Source organism: Astyanax mexicanus, chromosome 11 (genome assembly GCF_023375975.1).
Source record: "Astyanax mexicanus isolate ESR-SI-001 chromosome 11, AstMex3_surface, whole genome shotgun sequence".
In the NCBI taxonomy this organism is placed as follows: Eukaryota; Metazoa; Chordata; class Actinopteri; order Characiformes; family Acestrorhamphidae; genus Astyanax; species Astyanax mexicanus.
This window is the reverse complement of record NC_064418.1, coordinates 2,113,507-2,138,659: the sequence shown is the minus strand read 5'-3', so window position 1 is coordinate 2,138,659 and position 25,153 is coordinate 2,113,507. Positions and strand designations below refer to the sequence as shown.

At 35.8% G+C, this 25,153-nt stretch overlaps 1 protein-coding gene across 2 annotated transcripts; it reads right to left on the bottom strand.

Moving 5' to 3' along the window:
- Positions 1–2,914: 2,914 nt before the first annotated feature.
- On the bottom strand, positions 2,915–24,008 carry senp7 (SUMO specific peptidase 7). Of its 2 annotated transcripts, XM_022665633.2 has the most exons (21): positions 23,745–24,008; positions 21,554–21,675; positions 21,306–21,401; positions 19,824–19,936; positions 17,974–18,598; positions 16,596–16,881; positions 15,343–15,518; positions 11,764–11,871; positions 11,548–11,581; positions 10,248–10,454; positions 9,436–9,719; positions 8,350–8,486; positions 8,148–8,264; positions 7,228–7,347; positions 7,032–7,124; positions 6,092–6,264; positions 5,945–5,985; positions 5,800–5,843; positions 4,441–4,509; positions 4,183–4,333; positions 2,915–3,262 (listed from the first exon to the last, which is right to left on the bottom strand). In XM_022665633.2, exons 2-21 carry the CDS (start codon positions 21,647–21,649, stop codon positions 3,083–3,085), a joined length of 3,150 nt encoding a protein of 1,049 aa, XP_022521354.2. In that variant the 5' UTR covers positions 21,650–21,675; positions 23,745–24,008; the 3' UTR covers positions 2,915–3,082. The 2 variants fall into 2 exon arrangements, with proteins under 2 accessions (XP_022521354.2, XP_022521355.2); XM_022665634.2 differs by lacking the exons at positions 19,824–19,936; positions 21,306–21,401; positions 21,554–21,675; positions 23,745–24,008 and adding an exon at positions 18,753–18,818.
- Between the last annotated feature and the right edge of the window lie 1,145 nt (positions 24,009–25,153).

Below are 25,153 nucleotides of genomic sequence, written 5' to 3'. Positions count from 1 at the left end.
TTTTTTTCGCTCTCTAATCCCATTTGTTAATCCTTTAGAGGAGCTCGTCAAGAAGTAACTGGACGGAATGGAGTTAGAGAGTGCTTAACTGAGAAAACGTGAGCCGAGAGGGATAAGGAGAGACGAGAGAAACAAACATACACAATATACAGCTCTGAACAAAATAAGAGAGCACTTAAAAATGAGAAATTTCTTTGATTCTACCAAATTGAAAACTGAACTGCTTGAATTTTTGCACCAGGAGTAAAGCAGCATTAAGTTATCCAAAAGCAGTGTGTAAGACTGGTGGAGGAGAACATGATGCCAAATTGCATGAAAACTGATTAAAAACCAGGGTTATTCCACCAAATATTGATTATTTCTGAACTCTTAAAACTTATAATAAATATGAACTTGTTTTCTTTGTATTATTTGAGGTCTGAAAGCTCTGCATCTTTTTTGTCATTTCAGCCATTTCTTATTTTCTGCAAATAAATTCTTTAAATGAGAATATTTTTATTTGGAATTTGGGAGAAATGTTGTCTGTAGTTTATAGAATAAAAACAACAATGTTCATTTTACTCAAACATAAACCTATAAATAGCAAAATCAGAAAAACTGATTCAGAAACTGAAGTGCTCTCTTAACAATTTGAATGGTATGAAATGATTTTTGTGCCAAAAGATTTATGCAACAATATAAAATCCGCAATCTTAAGAATCAAAAAAAAGAAAGGATTTTTTTTTTAAATATACTTGGTTTCTTTATTATTCTTAGCAGTTATTTTGAAAAATATTCCAGTTTGGATTTTGCAAGTCTTTGCTTTTATTTTTGTGGATTTTCTGTGGATTTTGCTGTTACAGACTTTTGCTTCTGGAATCTTATCTGGATTCTTCTGCTTATTTTTTTGCCACAGTTTTTAAGTTAAAAAAGAAGGCGTTTCCCTTTTTAATGGGGAATTGTGATTTATATTACTTTTTAATCATGTTTATTTTTACTGTTTAAGGATGGTTTATGAAATAAAAAGGTCAATAATATGAAATATTATTATAAAAAATTACACATGCTTCCAATGCAATGGAAATAAAAATAAATAAATAAATATTTAAATGAATTGGATTAATTAGTTAATTGGATTTATTTGTTGTACAAAATGTATAGTCTTCTTTTCTGTGCATTACAGACAGAAATCAGCATTCTTACATTTTGCTCCCCATCACTGGAGATAATTCAGGTTTGAAAGGGTTAATCTGGGGGTCTTCAGATCAGAAATATTGATTTTTTACATGGCATTAAACCAGTAATGACCCACAAAGTATCCCACTTAAAGTGTGTAAGAAGCAGCACTACTAACACTACTGACCCAGCAGTGGAAAACGGCCTGTGGGTCTGCAGGCTAACACCTGTCCCGACAGGTGAGGGGTCAGAAGCTAACCTGAGAAAATGAGACTGCAGGGGAGGACTGTTAATGCTCTTACAGCCGAGCTTCACACTCCACAACACACTGATCAATACTGACTGATATTAATTTTATTATTACTACTTAAAGAGCGATACAACCTGATACACAAACAAACAACCTGAAACACACCCACACCTGATCTCTACTGGGTTCAGAGAGAACTGGGTTTATAAATGAAATGTTAAACCAGTAAGTAGACTGGGATTACAGGGCGAGTGTGTGGGTGAGTGTGTGTGTGTGCAAATCTATCTAATCTCAGACCTGTGTGTGTCTGTTTAGTGTTAAACACACACACATTTACGCACACGCCCCCCTTTACCCGTTTACCTGACCACCTATCAGAAGCACAGATTTATAATACCACATCCATCACTTATGTATCATCTAAACACCACCCTGACAACACACAAAAAAGCCTGTTGATTATTGTTGTCAATCATTTATTATATTTATTATTATTTATTTTATTTTATTTATTTTATTAATTACCCAACCCACTCATCAGGACTCCCCCTATCACTAATAATGGTGAAGACTAGCACACGCCTCCTCCGACACATGTGAATCAGACTCCACCTCTTTTTGAACTGCTACTGATGCTGTAGCCTTGCCGAGTAGCATCACAGCGCTAACGCTCGGAGGAAAGCGCAGCAACTCGGTTCTGATACATCAGCTCACAGACGCAGCCTTGTGCTGATCCACATCACCCTAGGAGTGATGAGGGGAAAGAGAGAGCGCCATCTACTGTACCCACCCAGAGAGAGCAAGACCAACTGTGCTCTCTCAGGGCTCCGGCAGCTAATTACAAGCTGCATGACCAGGATTCAAACCAGCAATCTCCTATCATAGTGGCAGCGCAATCACGAGTTTTTAATATTCCATTTTGTGTTTTACCTTTATAAGAAAACGGTTTTCTCTTATTCTTTTGTTTGTTTTTTCTTTTTTTTAAGTTGGGCATCTCTTTCTCTTGCTTTTAATTTGAGAACTTTCTCACTTTTAATTTTAAGCTTGTTTTTACGGGTGGGTGGGGACAAGTCAGTCATCGGCTGCTGGAAATAATACCCACCCATAAAAACAGGCTTAAAACTATAATAAACAAAGTTCTCAAATTAACTTTACAGTTACGCTTCTCTTGGTCTCTCTTTTAATTTGAGACTTTTCTTAATGGAAGGGGTTTTATTTCCAGCAGCCAATGACCAACTAGTCCCCACCCACCTATAAAAACAGGCTTAAAACTAAAACTAAGAGTTCTCAAATTAAAAGCAATAGAGAGAGATGCGTAACTGTGAAAAGAAATCTGAAAGCAAAAACATTTCTTATGAAGGTAAAACACAAAATGGAATAATAAATCCATCAAATTATGAATTATACTTTTGGTTCTCAAAACATTTGGCACTATTTTAATGCCATAGAGTTATCAGAGAGCTTCAGCAGATGCCAAACATTCAATTAAAGACTGAATAAAACAACACATTTCTTCACTTAAGCCATCAAAAATTTATTACATTCTAAACATATGTTTTTGTAATGTGTATAAAAGCATAAAAAAACATATAAAAGGCCTAAGACAAGAGACCAAGCTGAATAAAAGTGATAAATAAAAGAATGCTAAAATAATAATAGGCTCCTGAACACGTGATGCTACTGAACTACATTTCCTATTTCAATGTTGTCCTCAGGATCCTCCTTTCCCAGTGAGCCTTGCTGGGATCGGTAGAGGCGCAGAACAAGATCCCGGATCTCCTCCCGTTTCTCCCGGACCTGCTGCCTGGGAAACCAGCACTCTAACCTCAGAGGAAGCTCAAAGTTTACCACAGGATCCTACGACGGAAAAGAGAAAATTAATATTTTAAATAAAAGAAAACGGACCATTCTCAACTAATCCAAAATTACTGCATGAAACAGATCCACTGCTCCACAAACCAGTCCTGCAACCAGTAGGCCTACCTTTTCTGAATGCACACCAGTTTACAACCAGTTTAATGTTAAATGCTAAATCCTACGCTCACACAGCAGGTAAAAGCAGCCTAAATCCAATTTTCTCATCAAATCCAATGTTTAATTCAAGCTGTTAATATAATCTCTTTACCTTGACTTTATCTTGGTGTGCATTTTTATTTCACTTAGTGGTTTGGGATTAGAAGGACCGATAAAGTATTAAATCCAAACCTACTGTAAAAAAACAAATGTCCTTAACATGGGGACAGTAGTTTATTTTAATATTTAAAAGTGATCCTTGTCATTTGGGATCATAACAACCCAATTAGTCGAAAAAACAAACTAGTTTCAAACCTTAAATTGGTTGAGAATGTTTACCTGGCCCTTGTTTCTGTCTGAACTGGCTGTAGAAACTGTTGACTGGGATTCCCACCATTTTTTTAAATCAATTAAGTAAAATACGGGCATTGACTCCATACGAGGCCAAAGGGTCATCGTTTTAAAAAATGAAAAGTACATTTTGCTAAATTAAAAACCTCTGGAATATAATCAAGAGGAAGATGGATGATCACAAACCATCAAACCACCAAACTGAACGGCTTGAATTTTTGCACCAGGAGTAAAGCAGCATAAAGTTATCCAAAAGCAGTGTGTAAGACTGGTGGAGGAGAACATGATGCCAAGATGCATTAAAAAAAACTGTGATTAAAAACCACCAGGGTTATTCCACCAAATATTGATTTCTGAACTCTTAAAACTCTTTGAATATGAACTTGTTTTATTTTATTTTTTTATGTATTTACCTGTAAAAAACTCTCTGCATACTGCAATAAATACAGGCCACAGTCACTACTGTTGTCCTGAAGGGGGACCCGGCAGTGTGAGCCCACCATCTTCTCTGCACTAAAGTCTCGATGTCCACCTCGTTTTGTTTCCCACTCTACCTGCAAATACCTGGTTAAAAAAATAAAAACAAAAACAAATGTTTAAATTTTTTTAATGATTTTATATAAATATATAAATGTGATCTAGCATCAGAAAGCTATGAATTAAACACTCACTCGCGCAGGAGCTTAAAGATGCGCTCATGAACAGACAGCTTCAGAGAGTCCATGATCAGAATGCAGGGTCTGAAAAATATACACACAGAATTCCCCCATCATGCACATTTTAGTGTTTTACCATGATTCACACACCAGCATCTTCTGAGAGCTTGTAAAAGCAATATCATATAGTCTTTTTAGTGTAAAATAACTTCTAAAATCACTGTGATGATGTTATATTGAAAATAAACCATTATTGCTACTCTGAACTCAAAATGCTGCTAACTGCACTATATAACTTGCATAATGCAAAATGCAAAATCCTGTAATATTCTCAATTTTCTGTTTTTTGGTACACCAGGGGAAAACACTCCTATTGTTAAGATGTTCCACTTTAACGGTGTAAAGGTACTGAAAAGAAATACAGCTCATAGAAAATGAATTTTATTTGATTTCTTAATTTTGTGGTTATGCTTTTTTTTCTTTATTTAACTTAATCATACTTAAAAGTACACACATTCAATCTGCCTGTGTGTACTAAATCTATACAATCTGAATCTTCTTATTTCAGTATATCCTACATGTGTAGTTAGTCTGATATTTTTGTGATAATGATATTGTCAATACGACAAAACACTTTGTAAAATGATAAATAATAAAGTTTTACTTTACTTTAAGTATTAATATAAAAGTTTCATACATTTAGTAGAAACAAAACAAAAAGAAAAATCTAAAAGGTTTGTCTATTTTTATTTTTATAACCCTGATTCATAACAAAACTCTGATTTTGTATAAAATAATCATAATGCATTAACAGAAATCTATTAAAATAATAAAGTGTGCATCATTTTTTTTTACATTTAGTGCAAGTAAACTGCAAACAAACAATTAAAAGTGATTAAAAAGGTAAATAGCAAAATAGACTGCTGTCAAGAATAGCACAATATCACCATATAGAGTATTTTTTGGCAGGTTTTGCACAGAATACGATATAGCAATATAGTAATATTACTCTAACCTCTTACTCCACATGCTTATTTCGTTCTATTAGTTCATTTAGGATTGCATGTGTAAAGCGTGTCCTTTAGGAGTGGCTAACATAATATATCCCTTTTTGGACTGCTGCTCTTCGTATTTAACACCATACCAACAGCAACTGCTGTTATATCCATGTTAAAATCCAGATTATTATTAGAGACAGTTATAAGACCACAGTTTTAAAAGTCTACACAATCAACAAAGACCACATGTACTGGATACGAATTTCAGTAACTTCGCATTAAAAGAAGAAAGAAAAACACTGCAAACATGCAAAAATATTTTTTACAATTATTTAATTGTATTTCTTTCTTCTTTCCAAGCCAAGAAATCACATACCTCTTACAGACAGTCTTGCGTGTACATGTCCTCTCAGTGCAGTTCTATAGAAACAAAGACAGATATTATGTATACCACATATATATATATATATAAGATATTTTATAAGTATTATATATTTACTGATAAAATTAAAATATCTTACTGGTGGACCAGAAATGGAAACGGGCTTTGAACTGTTTTCATCTAAATAATGAAGAAAAAAAAAAACAAGAAAGTTACGTCAAAATTAAATAAATAAAAATAATAATAATAATAATTTTAACCCACAGAGAATTTACTCTGAACTTACCTGAACTTTTCTCTCCCTCACTGTTGTTTTTGCTTCCCTCCTGAGTCTCGGTTCCAGCAGTGGAGTCACTCGAGTTCTCAGTAGTGTCCTCCGCAGAGTCCTGTCCTTCTCTCTTTAACCACTGTGGCTCATCCATCCCAGGGAAACACACAACGACCAGATACCAGTGAGCTCTAAAAAACACACAGAACAGGCCATCTAAATCACAGCTAAATCCTTTAATATAAAATACAATTCCAGTGTTAACAAGTTGTGGTTTTATGTTTTTTGGATACAATGCTGGTTAGCACCCGAACATCCCTTTCAGACAGCTTCCTCTTACAGCGTCCACAGTTAATCCTGTTGGATGTGGTTGGTGCTTCTTGGTGGTATGCTGACATTACCCTGGATACCGTGGCTCTTGATGCATCACAAAGACTTGCTGTCTTGGTCACAGATGCTCCAGAAAGACGTGCACCAACAATTTGTCCTCTTTTGGACTCTGGTATGTCTCCCATAATGTTGTGTGCATTGCAATATTTAGATCAGAACTGTGTTCTTACCCTGCTAATTGAACCTTCACACTCTGCTCTTACTGGTGCAATGTGCAATTAATGAAGATTGAACACCAGGCTGCTCCAATTTAGACATTTAGACCTAAAATCCCACAATAAAATCATGACAGGTGTTTCGGTTTCATTGTCCAAACCCTGTATTTGTAGCTCAAATGGATTTTCTCCATCGATACACTGAAACATCATGAAAAATCATTTGCAAACCAAATATCCACGACTTTTTCAAAACTTTTTGGGTATTTTAATTTTTCCTAAACTTATCCAGGCCGGGAAATTGCTGTTTTCAAATTCCATGACTTTTACAGGTTTTTCATGACCGAACGAAATCTGAGGGTAGATTTGCACAAATAAAAGCACAAGAACAAACACACACAGTTATTACTCACTCTTGATTGACAGGCACAAACAGGAAGTCTTTCTCAAAGATGTCCACATGACGTGTCCATGTCCTCACACGCTGGTGTCTTCTGAGTTGAGCTCTGAAAAACATAAATATGAAAAGCTTTTGTTTTTTGGCAGAAATTCACAACAGAACGCCACCCCCACACACACACCCACACACACCCCTCTGCTGGAACTTACGGTGTGCTGGAACTGTCTTCATTAGCATTGTCGCGCCGGGTTAGCTGCTTGTAAAAGAAACTGCTGAACACATGAGATCTCTTCACTGAGGCCTGAGGGGCTTTCTGGACCAACAGATACCTTCAGCAACCAGGTAAAAAACACACAAACACACACACACACACCTGTATTAACACACGCTGCTCTTACATTCAAAATATCTCGTCAATAATAGCATTTAATCAGAGATCAAATTGAACTTAAATGCAATTTTTAATCCTAAAATGCATTTCAATTAAATCCAGAATTTTAGCTTTTTATTTAAATAAAACAATGTATGCAGGGGGAGCCTGCTGTATTTTAAGTAAGGATGCATGAATACTGAACACATGTTTTGCAAGTTTTATTTAAATTTGCCACTTTTAAAATCTTTTTTAAATGTTTTATAGAATACCCGTATTCTGTCTTGCTTTAAAAAAACATACAATTGCAAAGCTACAAAAATACTACAGTTTAAAAAAAAAACGCTTTACATTGTGAATAAAAATTAAAGACAGCAAAACAATTAACGGACACATATAGAGATACACAGTAAATCCTCGGTCTACTCCAATCATGAATTTACTTCAGCAGTGCTTTTCTTGTCACATTGAGCTAGATACCTACATTAATTGTCTTATATCAAACAGACTATTAAAAAAACACTATGAAATAATTACACCAGTACTGCTTTTTTTAAGTGGATAGAACTGAAAAAAAATATTCTGTATTCTTGGTCGCCAAATATTCAGCACATACCTTATTTTAAAAATAGCTTTATGGTCAGTGTCAGTTTTCATCTACTAGTTTTTCTTGACAAACCACACAGTGCCTTTATCACTAAGACAAACTAAACCGCTGATGGTTCTAACTGGATTATTTACACCAAGTAAAAGTCTTACTTGAGGTAAAAGTCAATAATGACGTCATTGAGAAACTCCCCACTGTCCAGGCACTCCAGGTCCTCAGTAGTTACTGTAATGGCTCTTTTACACGGCGGAGGAGGAAACTGGATCAACCTGAAGAAATGAAGAGTAGAAAACACCGAGTCTTATACAAAACTATACGTTTTCTCAGTTTCAGGCTCATTTAAAGCTCCAGTACCTGCGTGTTGGACCGCGGTGCTTGTAAGGAGCCCACTCTGGTCCAGGTTTGGCCACCATAGAAACACTGTAGGAGCCCTGAGCTCTGTTGTGACACAATGTGTAGACCGATGTGGTCTGAACTTCTGTTTCCTGGGTCTAAACACACACAAGAACACAATTAATGATTAGGATCCCATATAAAAGTTCAACAATACAGATGTGCTGAGAAACAATACAGTAATCTGTTATTAGATTCCACAGTTATTTTTCTTTTACTGAGATTTTATAAAACAATTGTTTTATAAATTGAAGCATTTTCCTTGCAGTATCAAAATACACTGCAATATATTGACTCTCTATATTGACAGGAATCATATCGCCAAGTTCTTGCCAATACACATCCCTAGTTATAACTATAATCTTAAGATTTAAAAATTTAGAAGTGATGCTCTAGTACAAGAGATCTCAACTGGTCTCAGCCCAGGACCCACATTTTCTCATTGACATTAAGTCATTTTATACATATATATATAAATATATATATATATATATATATATATATATATATATATATATATATATATATATATATATATATATATATATATAATTTTTTTATTATTTATTTATTTTTTTTGGGAAAACCAGCCTTCAAAAAACAATTTAAACATACATATGCAAGCACAGTGTATTTGAGTGCAATTAAAAAAAAAAGACACTGAGGAGGAACATGAGAACTACATGTATAAACTTGTAGTTACTACAATAAAATAAAATTGACAAAACTGCCCAAAATAAATAAGGCCAAAAATTGATATATTTTACTTCTCTGCATTCAGAGCACATTAGTAAGAAACTCTCTCTCTCTCTGCACTCTCTATAAAAGACAAGTACAAAACTATTTTAATTTTTTACAAGCTCACCACCAGTTAAGAATCTCTGCTATAGTATACATTACATTAGAGTTGTGGATCAATTTAAATAAGCTAACACTTCCTGTTTCCTTGATCTCACTGGATGCTTTAGCGTTTGAGAGCTGCTTCATCTTATTGATGACCTCATTGATATTGATGATATTGATCACAGTTTAAGGTGCATCACTCACAGTAACAGGAGCTGTAGTCGTGCCAGCCTCTACTGGTGCAGGTACGGACTCATTTGAGGAGCTGCTGGTTTCTATTCTGGGGCTTAACAGCCGTAGCATGTGTGTGTCTCGTCCACACTGTAGGAGCTTCATGCTCTCGGCTTGAGAAAGTGAGGAAAGTAGAGCAGTGCTTCCGTGTCTGAGGCCCACTATGTCCATTATAGAGGCGAGCAGGGCGCCCTCTATTCCATTCAAGGCCTCAGACATACACAGCAACACACACACGCTTCCATCGGCCGTTACACCTTACAAAAAAAGAGAAGAAAAATTAATAAATATCAATATACAAACAAATACAGCTCTGGGGAAAATAAGAGAGCATTTAAAAATTGACAAATAGAATATATTCAAGAGGAAGATGGATGATCACAAGCAATCAAATCGAAATGAACTGCTTGATTTTTGCACCAGGAGTAACGCAGCATAAAGTTATCCAAAAGCAGTGTGTAAGACTGGTGGAGGAGAACATGATGTCAAGATGCATGAAAAAAAAAACTGTGATTATTGCTTTATTTGAGGTCTGAAAGCTCTGCATCTTTTTTGTTATTTCAGTTATTTCTCATTTTCTGTAAATAAATGCTCTAAATGACAATATTTTTATTTGGAATTTGGGTGAAATGTTGTCCGAAGTTTATAGAATAAAACAACAATGTTCATTTTACTCAAACATAAACCTATAAATAGCAAAATCAGAGAAACTGATTCAGAAACTGAAGTGCGACCTTCATTTTATGAAATGGTATTAGAAGAAAACACCATCATGCTTTACTTACCAAGACTTGTCCCAGGCTGAAATGCAGAAAATTCACTGGACAGGCGCTGTGCCTGAGTTTCAGACACCCACAGGAGAAGAAGAGAGGGGGGCGGAGTTTCATCCTCCTTAACCAATTCGGTGCCCTCGACCATAGCCCCGTGCCAAACACTGTATTTGCGTAAATGTACTGTAGCCAAGGTAGCTTTCACCTCTTTACCTGAAGGATCTATGAGGGAAATAGAAGAAGCAAAATAATATTACTGATTAAAACAAAACAAAAACTACTTAAATTGGGCCGAAAAAATCAAGCCCCACCCCTTTTTTATGAATTTTGCAGTAGTCTCTTGTATTAACGAATAGCTTCTGAGAGTGTTTTAGTGTAAAAGTGCTCCGGTGCTTCTGTTTCAGGCTGTTTTAGTTCAGTGGAGGAGAGGGTGGGAAGAAGAATGACATGATTTTGGCTCTTACTCTTATATGAATATTCATGACATGCAAATGTGTTCCCTCTGATTGGCTAACAGCACCCTCCACGGCAACTCTTCTCTAATTTTTCCAAATAAGGGAGAATTTAGCTAGGCCAACTGTACATCCTGTTCAGCTGTTATCACTAGTGATGCCCCACAACACCAGGAGGGTGAAGACTAGCACACGCCTCCTCCGACACATGTGAAGTCAGACTCCGCCTCTTTTTGAACTGCTGCTGATGCTGTAGCATTGCCGAGTAGCATCATGGCGCTAATGCTCGGAGGAAAGCGCAGCGACTCGGTTCTGATACATCAGCTCACAGACGCAGCCTTGTGCTGATCCACATCACCCTAGGAGTGATGAGGGGAAGGAGGAGCGCCATCTACTGTACCTACCCAGAGAGAGCAAGACCAATTTGTGCTCTCTCAGGGCTCCGGCAGCTGATGGCAAGCTGCATGAACAAAATTACACCTTCAAGGTTGGATATAATGATGCCAAAAAAGTAATAGCAATATTAGATCTCTGTTTCTCACAAGGTCTCACTGAGATAAGAGAGATAAGGTGTCTGTGAGGGAGCAACCTTGATGTGTTCCACTATCGTACACCCTGTTCTCTGTTAATCTAGGGTGATGAGTTGTGCACGCACACACACACACACACACAAACTTTGATCTAATAACTGTGATCTAGTTTCCTGCCTAAATCACCTTGACACACACATATATATATATATATATATATATATATATATATATATATATATATATATATATATATATATATATATATATATACACACCCTGGTAGGCACATACATGAAGTTGTTCAAAAAAGAGCAAAAAAAATAAGGGTACCTTTCAATGAAATGGTGATAAAGTCAGATGTGATCTGCAAAAAATAATATATATACATTTTACACTCATTTTACATTTTACATAATTTTGCACAATCCTGCTTTCACAAAGTGTGACTCAATATTAGATCTGTATGTTGTTTTTTGTGTTAAATGTTATCTGGTTATCTTGTGATCTTTAAAACTCCAAAAAATAATATTAGTAATGTAAGTGTACCTTCACAAGCCCATTGGACAGGGCACTGAGTCCACCCATGTAGAGAGCAGAGATCTGGAGCTCCGTTGCTGTAGAACCAGTCAAACCGCAGTCAGCAAAGCTGGAAACCTGCAAAAGACAAGCATGAAAACACTCAAAAACCCTTTATTCTTTGGTCAAATCACTATTTAAATTATTAAATTCCTTTAACAGCTTTTTTGCAGTAAATATAACCACAAAATGACTTTAAATTGTAAAATAGGATCAAATTAGAGGTGTATGCAATAATATGGCCAACATTTTTTAATATGGTGAACAATATTATACCCTGAAATATGGTGCCATATCTCCCACCCCTAATTATCACATCAGGGTACTACTTTTGTTTTTTTTTTTGCTGTTTTTAGCAAAAGAAAAATTCACACTGTTCTCATTTCCCATTATATATCTACCAGAGACAGATTATATCTGTCCAATATCATTTATTTTACTTTAATCCTGGATATATGGAGATATTTGGAATGGATTAACTTTTTTGACTTTATTGTCTGTCATATATCCAAGAGTATCACTATCGCAAAAATACCATTAAAATATTGTGATATTATTTTAGGGCCACATCGCCCACCCCTAGTTCAAACCCTTAAGATAAAGCACGGTGCGAATTATAAAAGAACAATATGCAATACAAAAAGTAATCCATTCTGAATTATAATCAGAAAATCTTATATATCTCAATTCCAGACAGAATATTATGTCCACCTCATTGTTTCTACATTTACAGCACATATTATTATCTTCACTGAACATACATGAATTTTGTAGTTCTTTATTAACATTAGAAGGACTATGGTTCTTCTTTTACTCTGTTTCTCAATGATCAGGACCCCACATGATAGACCATCACATAGCACAGGGGTGTCCAAACTACGGCCCGCGGGCCGCTCCAAAAAACGGAAACAGGCCGCAAATGGCCCGCGGGCCGTAGTTTGGACACCCCTGTGCTATTTCAGAAATAGAATGAAAGTTGGCCCGCTGTTAAGCAGGTTTTTATAATGTGAGATTCAAAGTTTGAACGCTAGGTGTCAGAAACGGACCAAAGAGTCTAAAAGCAGAGAGAGTGCGCAGTTTTAGCGCAGAAAAACAGGCCATAGAGTCTAAAAGCGGAGAGGGTGCGCATTTCTAGCGCAGAAAAACGGGCCAAAGAGTCTAAAAGCGAAGAGAGTGCTCAGTTTTAGCGCAGAAAAACAGGCCAAAGAGTCTAAAAGCGGAGAGGGTGCGCAGTTTTAGCGCAGAAAAACAGGCCATAGAGTCTAAAAGCGGAGAGGGTGCGCATTTCTAGCGCAGAAAAAGGGCAAAGAGTCTAAAAGCAGAGAGGGTGCGTATTTCTAGCGCAGAAAAAGGGCAAAGAGTCTAAAAGCGGAGAGGGTGCGCATTTCTAGCGCAGAAAAAGGGCAAAGAGTCTAAAAGTTGCCGTAATTAAGGAGTTTAATATTAAGAGACATCATGAAATTAAACATCAATTTGAAAAATCTTAGTTTACACAACACTGTCAAAGATAAAATAGTAAGTCAAGTAAAATGGTGTATAAATGAAATAATCAGGAAAAAAGTATTATTTAAAGTGGTATATTTCATTATTTGTTTTATTACAGAGTCTGTGGCCCGTGACTTCAAATATATTTCTTCTTCTGGCCCCCAACAAAAAAAGTTTGGACGCCCCTGACATAGCAGCTTTTATTATTTATTTAGGTGGTGCACTGAACTGCACTGACTCTCAGACTGACACCCTGTTGGTGCGTTAGTGTGTGTTGCGCTGGCACGAGTGGATCCGACTCAGCACTCTGATCCATGGTGTCAAAAACTACTAGTGTCACAGATTGTGCACAGCTTGCTAAAAGATCACCCAATCAACCTGTAGCCTATCACAGGAGACGTCTCCTCATGGGACCAAATAATCAGAGCTTTAGCACCTTACACCAGGAGCTGACTCAACACACGCACTGAGGTGTCCCATGTAAAAGAAAAGTGCATTTAAGCATATTTTTTTTAAAGTATACTTAACATGGAAAATAACATACTTTTAACAAAAAATACATACGAAATGTACTATTTTTAACAACTATTTATATACAATATAAAATCATTGAATTGTGCTTTTGCAAACTTAAGTAGATTAAATTGTGTGTTTTTTAAACATCTTTTCTCAAACATTTGAAGTATATTGTTAATGTACTATTTTCTGCATTGATGCACATTTTGTGTACACCTTAATGCTACAGAAAAAACAACTATACTAAAGTGCACTTTAAGCAGCATTTAGTGTCAATACATACATATATATATATATATTTTTTTTTTTTCCCTATCAACACAATATATAAGATAAAATGAGATAATCCTTTACTTGTCCCACAGTGGGGAAATTCACAGAATTGGAAAATATTTTACATTCTGTTACACTGAAAAAAATCTGTTTTCTGTAAGTGTATAGCATTTAAGTGTGTGTTTATGAAGTTAAATTAAAGCATATTGCCTAAAAAATACATTTTATAATGTGTTTATTTTCTATATATGTGTGTATATTCAATTAAAATGTATTTTTAGTATTCTTTACATAAGTTGAACATACTTTTAATGCTCTTAAGTATACTTCCATTTCAAAAGGGGTGCCCTCAACAAAAGTCCTCAGCTGGCTAGTATATATCAGAACAGCTAGAACAGGTATTTGATTGTTCAGTGTTGAAGGAAATATTAGAACAGCAGATTGTGCATTCTTCCTTATTTTGCCAAATAAACATGCATTATATATTTTTTCACGTATTATATAGAAAAGGTCTTTGTCTTGTTTCATATAAAACAGATTGAGAGTTATTTCCTTGAACTCTGTTCAGTCTTTATTGTTTAAGTTAATTTTTTTTCAAGCAAGCCATGGTTTATCTGAGAAGTATAAAAAAAGATTATGTCTGGCTCAGCATTTGTAAAACATTACTTTAAGAATGAGCCAACATTACAGACAGTCCTGGAGCCCCATGCTGCTCACATATGGTATTAAACAGGCTTTGGCACATTACCACCAGTAGAGCAGGCATGGCAGGGAGTCAGTGAGCTCTACTGGGCACAAACTACACAAAACAAACATGAGTCATGTTCATCAGTGCAGTTCTTTAATAATGAGACTGAATCTGTGGACACAAAGAGCTCTATTTTAGCCCTATAGGCTTTAAATAAAATAAGAGAGCACTTAAAAATGATGAGTTTCTTTGATTTTACCAAGTTGAAAACCTCTGGAATATAATCAAGAGGAAGATGGATGATCACAAACCATCAAACCACCAAACTGAACTGCTTGAATTTTTGCACCAGGAGTAAAGCAGCATAAAGTTATCCAAAAGCAGTGTGTAAGACTGGTGGAGGAGAAGAACATGATGCCAAGATGCATAAAAACTGCATGAACTTGTTTTCTTTGCATTATTTGAGGTCTGAAGCTGTTTCTTTTTTCTTATTTCAGCCATTTCTCATTTTCTAACAGATTTTTATATATAAAGCACTTAAATACTAAATTCTGCTATATTATAGTGTAAAATCCTGAAATGCCCACCTGGTTGTGCCTCTCTGGGGTACGGATGAATCGGTCTGGAGTCTTTTTTCTCTCCACAGTCAGTGGAAGTAACTTCGGTGTCTGTGGAGTCTTAGCTCCCTCTAGTGTTCGAAGGCGTGATGTGCTTTTACCCTTCATCCCTTCCTCTTCATCCTCCTCCTCACTGGAAAGAACAACTATATGAGAGTAAGAGAGCAAGAGAGAGAGCAAGAGAGAGAGAGAGAGAGAGAGAAAATGATGAGACATATCAGTAATACAGCCAATCTGCTACTGATTTCAGTGGGAAACAGGAATTAATCCACTCAGCAACACATAATGAATTTATATGGTATGGATTATTAGAACTATTCTACAGTATGTTCTACAACAAACTGCTGCAAAAAAGGAAAAAATAATTTGCATAGAAATAAATAGCTATAGACAAAAAAAGTAGTAGTAAAGTACTAAAGGTTTTTAGTTCTTATAATACTAAAAAGAATGCTTATTATTTTTGTTGATTAGTGATTTAGTATTAGTTACTTATTTACAATGAATACGTACATACAGGGGTTGGAGAATGAAGCTGAAACACCTGGTTTTAGAGCACAATAATTGATTGTGGTGACGGACAGTTCTGGTGGAAACAGGAGAGTTGAGGTGCACATTGAATTCTGCGTGATTTGATCAGCCGTGGTTTTATGTTTTTTGAAAACAATCCGGGTTAGCACCCGAACATCCCTTTCAGACAGCTTCCTCTTACAGCGTCCACAGTTAATCCTGTTGGATGTGGTTGGTCCTTCTTGGTGGTATGCTGACATTACCCTGGATACCGTGGCTCTTGATGCATCACAAAGACTTGCTGTCTTGGTCACAGATGCGCCAGCAAGACGTGCACCAACAATTTGTCCTCTTTTGAACTCTGGTATGTCACCCATAATGTTGTGTGCATTGCAATATTTAGAGCAGAACTGTGCTCTTACCCTGCTAATTGAACCTTCACACTCTGCTCTTACTGGTGCAATGTGCAATTAATGAAGATTGAACACCAGGCTGCTCCAATTTAGCCATGAAACCTAAAATCCCACTCTAAAATGATGACAGGTGTTTTAGTTTCATTGTCCAGCCCCTGTATATTTAGTATTATATCGCTGTACTCTATGAATGGCCTGACATAAATTACATAAATGAAAAATACACTATAGGCTTTGACTAGTCGTAATCGTGACTATCACTATTAAGCAGTGTTTACAGTAAAGTTGCAGTATCTCACTTACTTGGTTCAGGTGTTTGTAGCTGAAGCCCCTTCCTGAGTTTAAGATCTGCATTCTGGCTCCCGCAGCGACTGGGCGTTACCTCTCCAGCAGCCAAACCCATTTCCGTCTGCTCTCCAACTACCCCGAGAGATAGGCGTAGGACACTCTCTCTGGACCCGCCCCCTTCCTCCATCACTTCTCCATTCTGCTGCACATCTGCTGAATTTTCTTCCTCCTGATTATTCTCTTTTACTTCTTCTCTGATTTCTTCTGCACTCTCGGTCTTCTCTGTCTCGCTGGTGTTTTGCTGCAGAATAAAAAGAGGAAGTTTAAATGCATTGCCAAGAACTTGACGATTTGTTATCATAATGTATCATAATACAGTAGTTACAGTTAAATATATCACAATATATTGCAATTGTTTAAATAAAAAATTCAGGATAAAATCAAAATAAGTTTGTGTTTGCTTTATAGCATTAGGGTAAAACAGAGAGAGAATGAGAGAGAGAGAGAATGAGAGAGAGAGAGAGAGAGAGAGAGAGAGAGAGAGAGAGAGAGAAACACACTTACAAATGACAATATTCTGATACTATGATTCCATGGATTTTTAAAAGTTCCTTTAAAGTTATTTTCTTACTATTGTCTTTATATATTTGTAATGATCATAGCCTAGTGTCTATGCTACATTTAAGTCTGGTTAGGTTTCTTAAGCTACGTTCACATTTCCAGGCTGACTTTTTGCTCAATGTGGCTCAGATCTGATTTTTATGGCTGTGTGAACGTGCCAAATCAGATTTATTTATTTTTTTATTGGATTTGAGTCACTTTCATATGTGGTCCTAAATCAAATACTTATCCGATCCATGGACATGCAACATGAATGTGAACGGTCAAATCAAAATTCATGTGTCTTTTTGCTTTTACGCATTAGCATTAGCATTAGAATTAGCATTAGCGCTAATCTCTTGGTGCAGCTATAGCTGCTAAAAAAACAGCAAAAGCAAACCACCTGTCCTTTTTTTTTCACCTCCTGGACCTGAGCATGAACTTCAGAGCAGCTGTTTACTCTCCACTCCAGCAAAAGATGCTCCACATATGAGCTGCTAACTCATCCATCTCCCTTTATAAAGCTACGAGTCTCTCCTCTCTCTAATATAAGAGTTTTTGTTGTTGGTAAAGAAGGAGGTGTTTATACAGGTATCAATGTGCAGCATGTGAGACGACGTTTCAGGAACAGATTCTGTGTTCACATTACACACAGATACAGATCACTTACATTTACAGTGAATATAGACTCGTCAAGATAGACAAATCTGATCTGAGCAGAAAAACGGATTTGAGCAATGTGGTTTAAATTGCAATTATTTTTTAACAGAAATATATACAAACCCAGCAGTACCTGATTGGAATTGAAGTCATTTCTCAGCTGCTCTGATCTGTTCTGCAGTCTTGCTCGTGAAGGAGTGCGTCTTGGAGTGACCTCCACCTCAGAAACTCGCTCCACGTTAATCTGCTCTTCTTTAGAAAGGCTGGTTCTTTCAAAATGAAGCGGACTGGCACTTGGAGACTTTGCAGAGTCACTTTTCTTATCTGGGCGTAACTCATCATTGTCAGTGTCTGGCGATTTTGATTTGATCTGTTTTGGCACTGCAGTTTGAACATGATCAACCTGTGAAGAGACAGTTTTCTCAGGAGGACATGGTTCTTTTTTATTTGAGCTGGTGGGCTCTGTTGGTTTCAGTGAACTGCTGGATTTTCTGGGTCTCTTGGAAAGTGGAGACCTGGTTTCTCTCTGTTCTGTAGACGGTGATTCAGTCCATTTGGAGGAGGACGTGTTTTTTCGTGGACTACCTCTCGTCCTCTCTCTCAGCTCAGCTGGGGCTTTTCTGTCTCTCCGCCCCTCCTTAGCGTCTCCTTTAGGCTCTGATTGGCACTTCTTTCTAAAATCACGACCACAGCTACTCAAGTACCTCCGGCCCTCTTCTGTCTGGAGGACATCTGTTAAAACCACCTTCACCTGCCGCCTTAAAAAATAGAGAGATGGATAAACAACAAGAGGAAGAAGAAAAATATAAATAAAACACAATTTAGTAGATAAAAATAAGCAGCATCACTTTTATGGCACATAATCATCATCATCAATTAATAGCTTAACCTAAATGCTACCTAAACACATACAATACAAGCCATCCACGATCCATAATCACTCCACTGCATATTCACACCAGCTTTACCACTTTACACCCTTCAGCTGCAAAGTGCAAAATTTATTTGACTTAATGAGCCAATGAGACATCAGTGCGCTTATCTTGGCCAACCCATGAGCTCGCAGCCACAGAGGACAGAGGCAGATAGAGAGTGAAAGATAAGCAGAGCGAGACTCAACACACGTGAGCACTTCCTGTGTCTCAACCGTCCTGTAAATGTGTTTCAGCCATCTGACTCTCAAAAAATGGAAAAAACAATTTTTTTTTATTATTATCACATAATTTCTTCACAATTTTGTATGTTTTGTTTGTTTAAAACTATATTGTTGTCTCTAAACAGTAAAATTAGGAGGGAAAGTTAGTTTTAGTGAGACAATTTATCTGGGGTAGAGGAACCCATTCAGGAAACTAAGCCACATCAGACACAGTGGCAGTAGTTAGTAAGATATAATAATAAATAAATTTAGTAAAACAAATGTGTTCACTTTCTGATCTAAATAAAAAACTATCAGCTCAATATACAGCTCTGAACACAAAATTATGTTTTCTTTTTTATTATTTTACCGAAGTGAAAACCTTTGAAATATAATCAAAACGAAGACTTTTCAGGATGTTTTTAAGAGTTTATGTGTCAATGAGACAATGAGTAATTTTTGCACTTTGCATATACAGGCTTTAGAATCAGTGAGACACCCATATATATATATCAATTTCATACCAGAATTCTCCTTTAATGAGCTGAAATTATTGTGTATTCTTAATTTGGAGGAACACCAAATGTCCTATTTTACCATTTTGAGCCAAAATTTTGGTTACTGAATATTCAGAACATCCTCACTATTTAACCATGCTTTTATGGATCATTATGCATGATCAGGATATAATACAATTGTTATGGCTTGGTCTGAGCAGTATTTTGGCACTGTAGATTAGATAATCCCAATGTCACTCCTCAAGGCAATGACATTAAATTACTGGAAAATAATTCCTAAAGATGGTTTGAAATGTTTTGTAGATAGATTTCAACTGAACCTGTTCATACCTTTTCATATCTGACTGATCCAGGTCCTTCTTATTATGATCAGATGTTTGGCTCCCATTACGATAAACTGGCTTTGAGGACACCCCATTGGAAGCCAGCTGTGACCAGTGGACCTAAACCATGAGAAAAATCATAAATATAACCAATAATTATCAGAAACTAACCAAACAGGAGTCTGTGTGTTGGTATATGCACCTCTTACAGTAATCAGGGTTCATACACTTCTTAACCAATAGATTTTTATGTTTTTTTTCATTACTTTTCCATGCCTTCAAGGCAAATTTTCATCAGTGCGGGAATGGACAATAAAACCAAACATCAACAACAACTATAATCAAAATTATTATAGTAGTTTTAAAATAAATTTGACACACACTTTTTAATAATATATACAAATATCTATGACTTTTCCAAAACTTTTTTTTTTTTTTCTGAAACGTATCCAGGCCTGGAAATTGCAACTTTCAAATTCCATGACTTTTCCAGGTTTTTCATGACCGTACAAACCCTGAGTAATGTAAATCACACTGAGAATAAGCAATACATGCCTTTTATAATAACATGTAAAAAAAACAATTGATGTAACTCCAAACCAAAGCTTACAGGCATCCCCTACAGTAGTCATTTTAATATAATGATAAATGTGATAAAAAAAAGCTAAATCTAAATCTATTTTATCTTACATTTTATTTATTTTGCATTTGCACACCAGGAGGTGTTGTTATTTGTGCTGTACTTCCTTTTGCATCAGCCTTAGGCTGAAATATTTGATTAATATTAGTATTTTCAATACTTAAAGGGATGTTTTTTAGTTTTGAGCCGACTGTGGCCTTTCATAAACACACAGTAACATGGAGTGTACTTCAGCATATGGCATATTTGAGTTTATTATAGTTATAATAATGTTACTAAAGTTATGCAGGCTATACAGAATGCCAGATATCCCTCCCTAAAACCTTATACAAAAGTTATGTAAGTTAAAGCTCCACTAGGTAGGATTGAGATTTTGTGCTCGTGGGCTCCCCCTACAGTTGTAGAGTGTAATGAATATTTCAGGCAGATTAGTTTCTCTTTCTCGTTTTCTGGCTTTCACAGACATATTCGGTCTCTTTCCAGCTTCTGCCAGAGTGTCTGTATGTTAGTTTGTAAAGAATGAACCAGTAGTCCTTGTAGAACTGTTAGAACTAAAGGTCGGAAAGCAGGTCGCAGTTCTCGCGAGCGTTGGTCGCGGCTGCCTCGGAGAACTTACAGAGTCTGGTTTGAGCTCAGAGGAGCTCCGGCACAGACACGAGAGCACCGCTATTCCTCCTATTACACCTCAATGCAGCGCTGCAGTGAGTTTCAAGCTGTAATTTTACTTCTTTAAAAAGATTAAAAATCAAGGAAATCCTACCTAGTGCTGCTTTAAGTGAGTCTTGTTTAAATATAGCCTATATTAAACAAATTACAACACTTGTAGGACTTTATATGTTTTTTGCTTACCTTTGCACATTTTTTGGCGTATTTGGACACATCTGCTTCTGTAAACTCATCTTCACCAGAGACTCTCCGTTTAGGGATTTTAAAGGGATCCCCACTCTGAGCCACACAGAGACGAACACAAGTTCAGTCCAGTTACTGTTAACTTATTGTCAGAGTTGTATTTTAGAGCATTTTATATTACATTATAGTACATTATATTATATTATATTATATTATATTATACTACATCATACAATATACACACATACCCGACAGCTGTCCAGTTTTCCCACGGCTGTGATGGTCAGTGCTCTCCTGCGGTCCAGTACTACTCCACCCGAGGAACGCGTTTTATCATGAGACATGGCACAACACAGGATCACTGCTTAAACTGGAAAAATATTTTAAATTAATGTCAGTCAAATAATAAAAATAAATTAAATTAAATTAAATAAGGTGACATTCAAACTCCTTGTAATCCTTGTATTTATATAAATGCTAGATAACATTATTCTGCTGTTTATATACAGGTCAGCAACACGGTGCAACTTCGCTTTTCTTCTTAAAGCCCAGCAATAACAAAGCTGTCACGACATTGTTACAACACTGTCCAAAAATTACAAGTTTTTGTCCTTGATGGCATTTTTTCTATTTACATTACGTTAACACTTTAAATGGTAACTAAATCCCCTTATTTAAGCTTAACACAGCCTAAAAAATGGAGGGGGGGGGGGGGTTGGGAGGGGCAGAGGATGATGTATGGGTTTAGAGGCAGGGCAGGAGGGAGAGCTGATTGGCTGAGCAGCAGCGTGTCTCTGATAGCGGTGAGACACAGATGGTTGGATGTCAGCAGGAGCAGGGGGACAATATTATTGATTGATTGGTTTAAATATATTGTGAGAATCTGTGTAATAAAGTAGGTCAGATGAACACATTTCAGCTACTAATAAAAAAAATATGTTTTAGGGTTTAGTGCCTATTTAAGTAGTTTTAAAACCAGTACTTTCACACTTGTATTTGGATAAAAAGCTTGAGTTGACAATTATTTTAAACTTATCTGTCTAAAAGTATCTATACTAGATTATGGGAGTACTGTCTACAGTACGGGTACATGCATATGTATATATACAGCTCTGGAAAAAAAATAAGAGACCACTTCACTTTTTTGAATCAGTTTCTCTGATATTGCTATTTATAGGTTTATGTTTGAGTAAAATGAACGTTGTTGTTTTATTCTATAAACTACAGACAACATTTCTCCCAAATTACAAATAAAAATATTCTCATTTAGAGCATTTATTTGCAGTAAATGAGTAATGGCTAAAATAACAAAAAAGATGCAGAGCTTCTTTCAAACCTTAAAAATATGCAAAGAAAACAAGTTCATATTCAAAAAGGTTTAAGAGTTCAGAAATCAATATTTGTTGGAATAACCCTGGTTTTTAATCACAGTTTTTTTATGCATCTTGGCATCATGTTCTCCTCCACCAGTCTACAGAATACATGGACTAGATTATGTATTGGCTGATTGCAACAGCTACTGCACAGTTCTACCATAATACTTGATATCTATTATTGTGTGTGTTCCTGAGGGTACATATCTTACCTAACTTAAATGCATTTCTTTATTTTACTACTGGATGCCTTAATTTTCTAGGATATATTTATCAGTAAAAGCAGAATTAGGACTTGGTGTGTGGTTGGTGTGATTTTAGGGTAAAAGGTTTTCCCATATGAGAAAAAAAAACACTAAAACTGCATTACTCTGCGGTTTATTGTGTATTTATTCCCCGCCGTTTGCACTGCTTTAGCTGGCAAACAGCAGGCTAGTTAGCGTTAGCCAAGCTAGCGAGCTAACCCCGGTGTTCCGTCGGATTATGACACCTTGTCAAATCGTGTCTCCTTAGTGTATATTTAAGTTAACTGTACAAATAACTTACAAAAGAAGCACTAAGTTGATTATTAGAGCATGTTCCCAGTATTAGAAGTCCCAGTTAGTATATTTAAGTTAGATAACATAAATTACTTTATCATATTAAATTTATGGAAATGCAATGTCATAACAAACTGCATTTTTAATACATAAATAATTGCTGTATTCATTATTATTAATTTTAATTTACACTTCTGTGTGCAATGACAGTGAGTCCAAGTTGTTTAAAGCAAAAAATAAAAATAGTTTTATTATTAAAAAAACACACACACAGGAAATAATTAAAAGTGTAGGTCAGCGCATGCGCAGTACTTTTAGGAAGCACATATTGATGGGTAACACAACTCGACAGAACACCGGTATATTTATAATGGATCCAGCCGCTTTGTGGCCTAAACTCCACTAAAAAAACAGCTTATCTGACAGAACCGTTAGCTCCGCATCTGAGTTTCGTTTCCTGCATCACTGTTCTCAGCTTTCTCTTCAAAACAAGCGCTAAAATCAGAAATTTAACTAATTTAACGCACCTCAGCGCGGAGTGATCTCTCTCCCGCAGCCGCTTCACATCTCAGCTGAAACTGAAAGCGTTCAGCTCAGCTGCTCACACACAGCCCCGCTCCGCTCCCTCAGCGCCCCCGAGCATTAAAAACCATGAAAAAACAAGCCCGAAACCCGCAGTACTATCTGTAAAATATGGGTAATAATATAATTCAGGAGCACAAGATAATTTACAAATTATTTCTAAATGAAAACTTCCTCTGAGAACCGGAAGTGGCGTCGTTTCGTCTCTCAAACAGGAACAGCGGCGTGTGAACAGCATCGCGCACAGTCGCCACCTAGTGGAGGAGAACGTTTCGTTTCTTTTCTTTTCTTTCATTCCTTCCATCTTTTATTCTTTCAATCTTTCTTATTGCCTTTCTTTTATTCTTTCTTTATTGTCTTTTTTCTGTCTTTCTGTCTTTCCTTCTGTCTTTAATTTATTCTTTCCTTCTTTCTTTCTTTTGTTCTTTTCTTCCTTCTTTATTTCCTATTGTCTTTCTTTTATTATTTCTTTGTCTTTAATTTATTTATTAGTTATTTGTTTCTTTCTATTGATCTATGTATTTATTTATTTAAAACGTAAATGTACATAAAAATATATAATAAATACATAAATAAATAAAAAACTGAGACATGTATAATGGTGCTTGAAAGTTTGTGAACCCTTTATGAATGGCTTTCAGTTAACAGCTGTGCTGAAGTCATCAAGAGTTAATAACTTGATTTTTTTATTTATTTATAATGTGTTTATTATTTCTTTCTTTCTTTCCTTCTTTCTTTCGTTATTTTGTCTTTCATTTATTTATTCATTCATTAATTCTTTTGTTCTATTTATCTATGTATTTATTATTTGAAATGTAAATGTACATAATAATAATAATATTAATAATAATAATAGTAATAATAATAACAATAATAATAATAACAATAATAATAAATACATTACACAAACATTACAAAGTGAGACATATACAATGGTGCTTAAAAGTTTGTGAACCCTTCATGAATGGCTTTCAGTTAACAGCTGTGCTGAAGTCATCAAGAGTTAATAACTTGATTTTTTTTATTTATTTATAAAGTGTTTGAGAGCATCAGTTGTAAAGTTGTGAAAAGGTAAGGTTGGTATACAGTGAATAGTGAATATTTGAGTAATGTTATAATTTATATTATGGCATGTTATGTAATGTTATGCATATAAGAAGGAAGAGCAAGAGTTTTCTCTGTTGTCCAGGATAAGTTCATCAGAGTTACCAGCCTCAGAAACCTAAATGCATCACAGAGTATTTTGGTTTGTTTAACACTTTTTCCCCTTATGTGTTCATTCATAGTCTGGATGGCTTTAGCATTAATTTACAAGGTAGGGAAAAAATAAAAAAATATGAAAAAATGTTCACCT

Bases quoted from the DNA above. Each gene is read 5' to 3' on its own strand.
- senp7 (XM_022665633.2), bottom strand. From the start codon at position 21,649: ATGTCTCATGATAAAACGCGTTCCTCGGGTGGAGTAGTACTGGACCGC. The intron at 15,519-16,595 runs GTAAGTGAGATA...ACTCTCATATAG, and splicing joins GCTACAAACACCTGAACCAA to TTGTTCTTTCCAGTGAGGAG. The intron at 7,125-7,227 runs GTAAGTTCCAGC...TATGTTTTTCAG, and splicing joins GAAGACAGTTCCAGCACACC to AGCTCAACTCAGAAGACACC.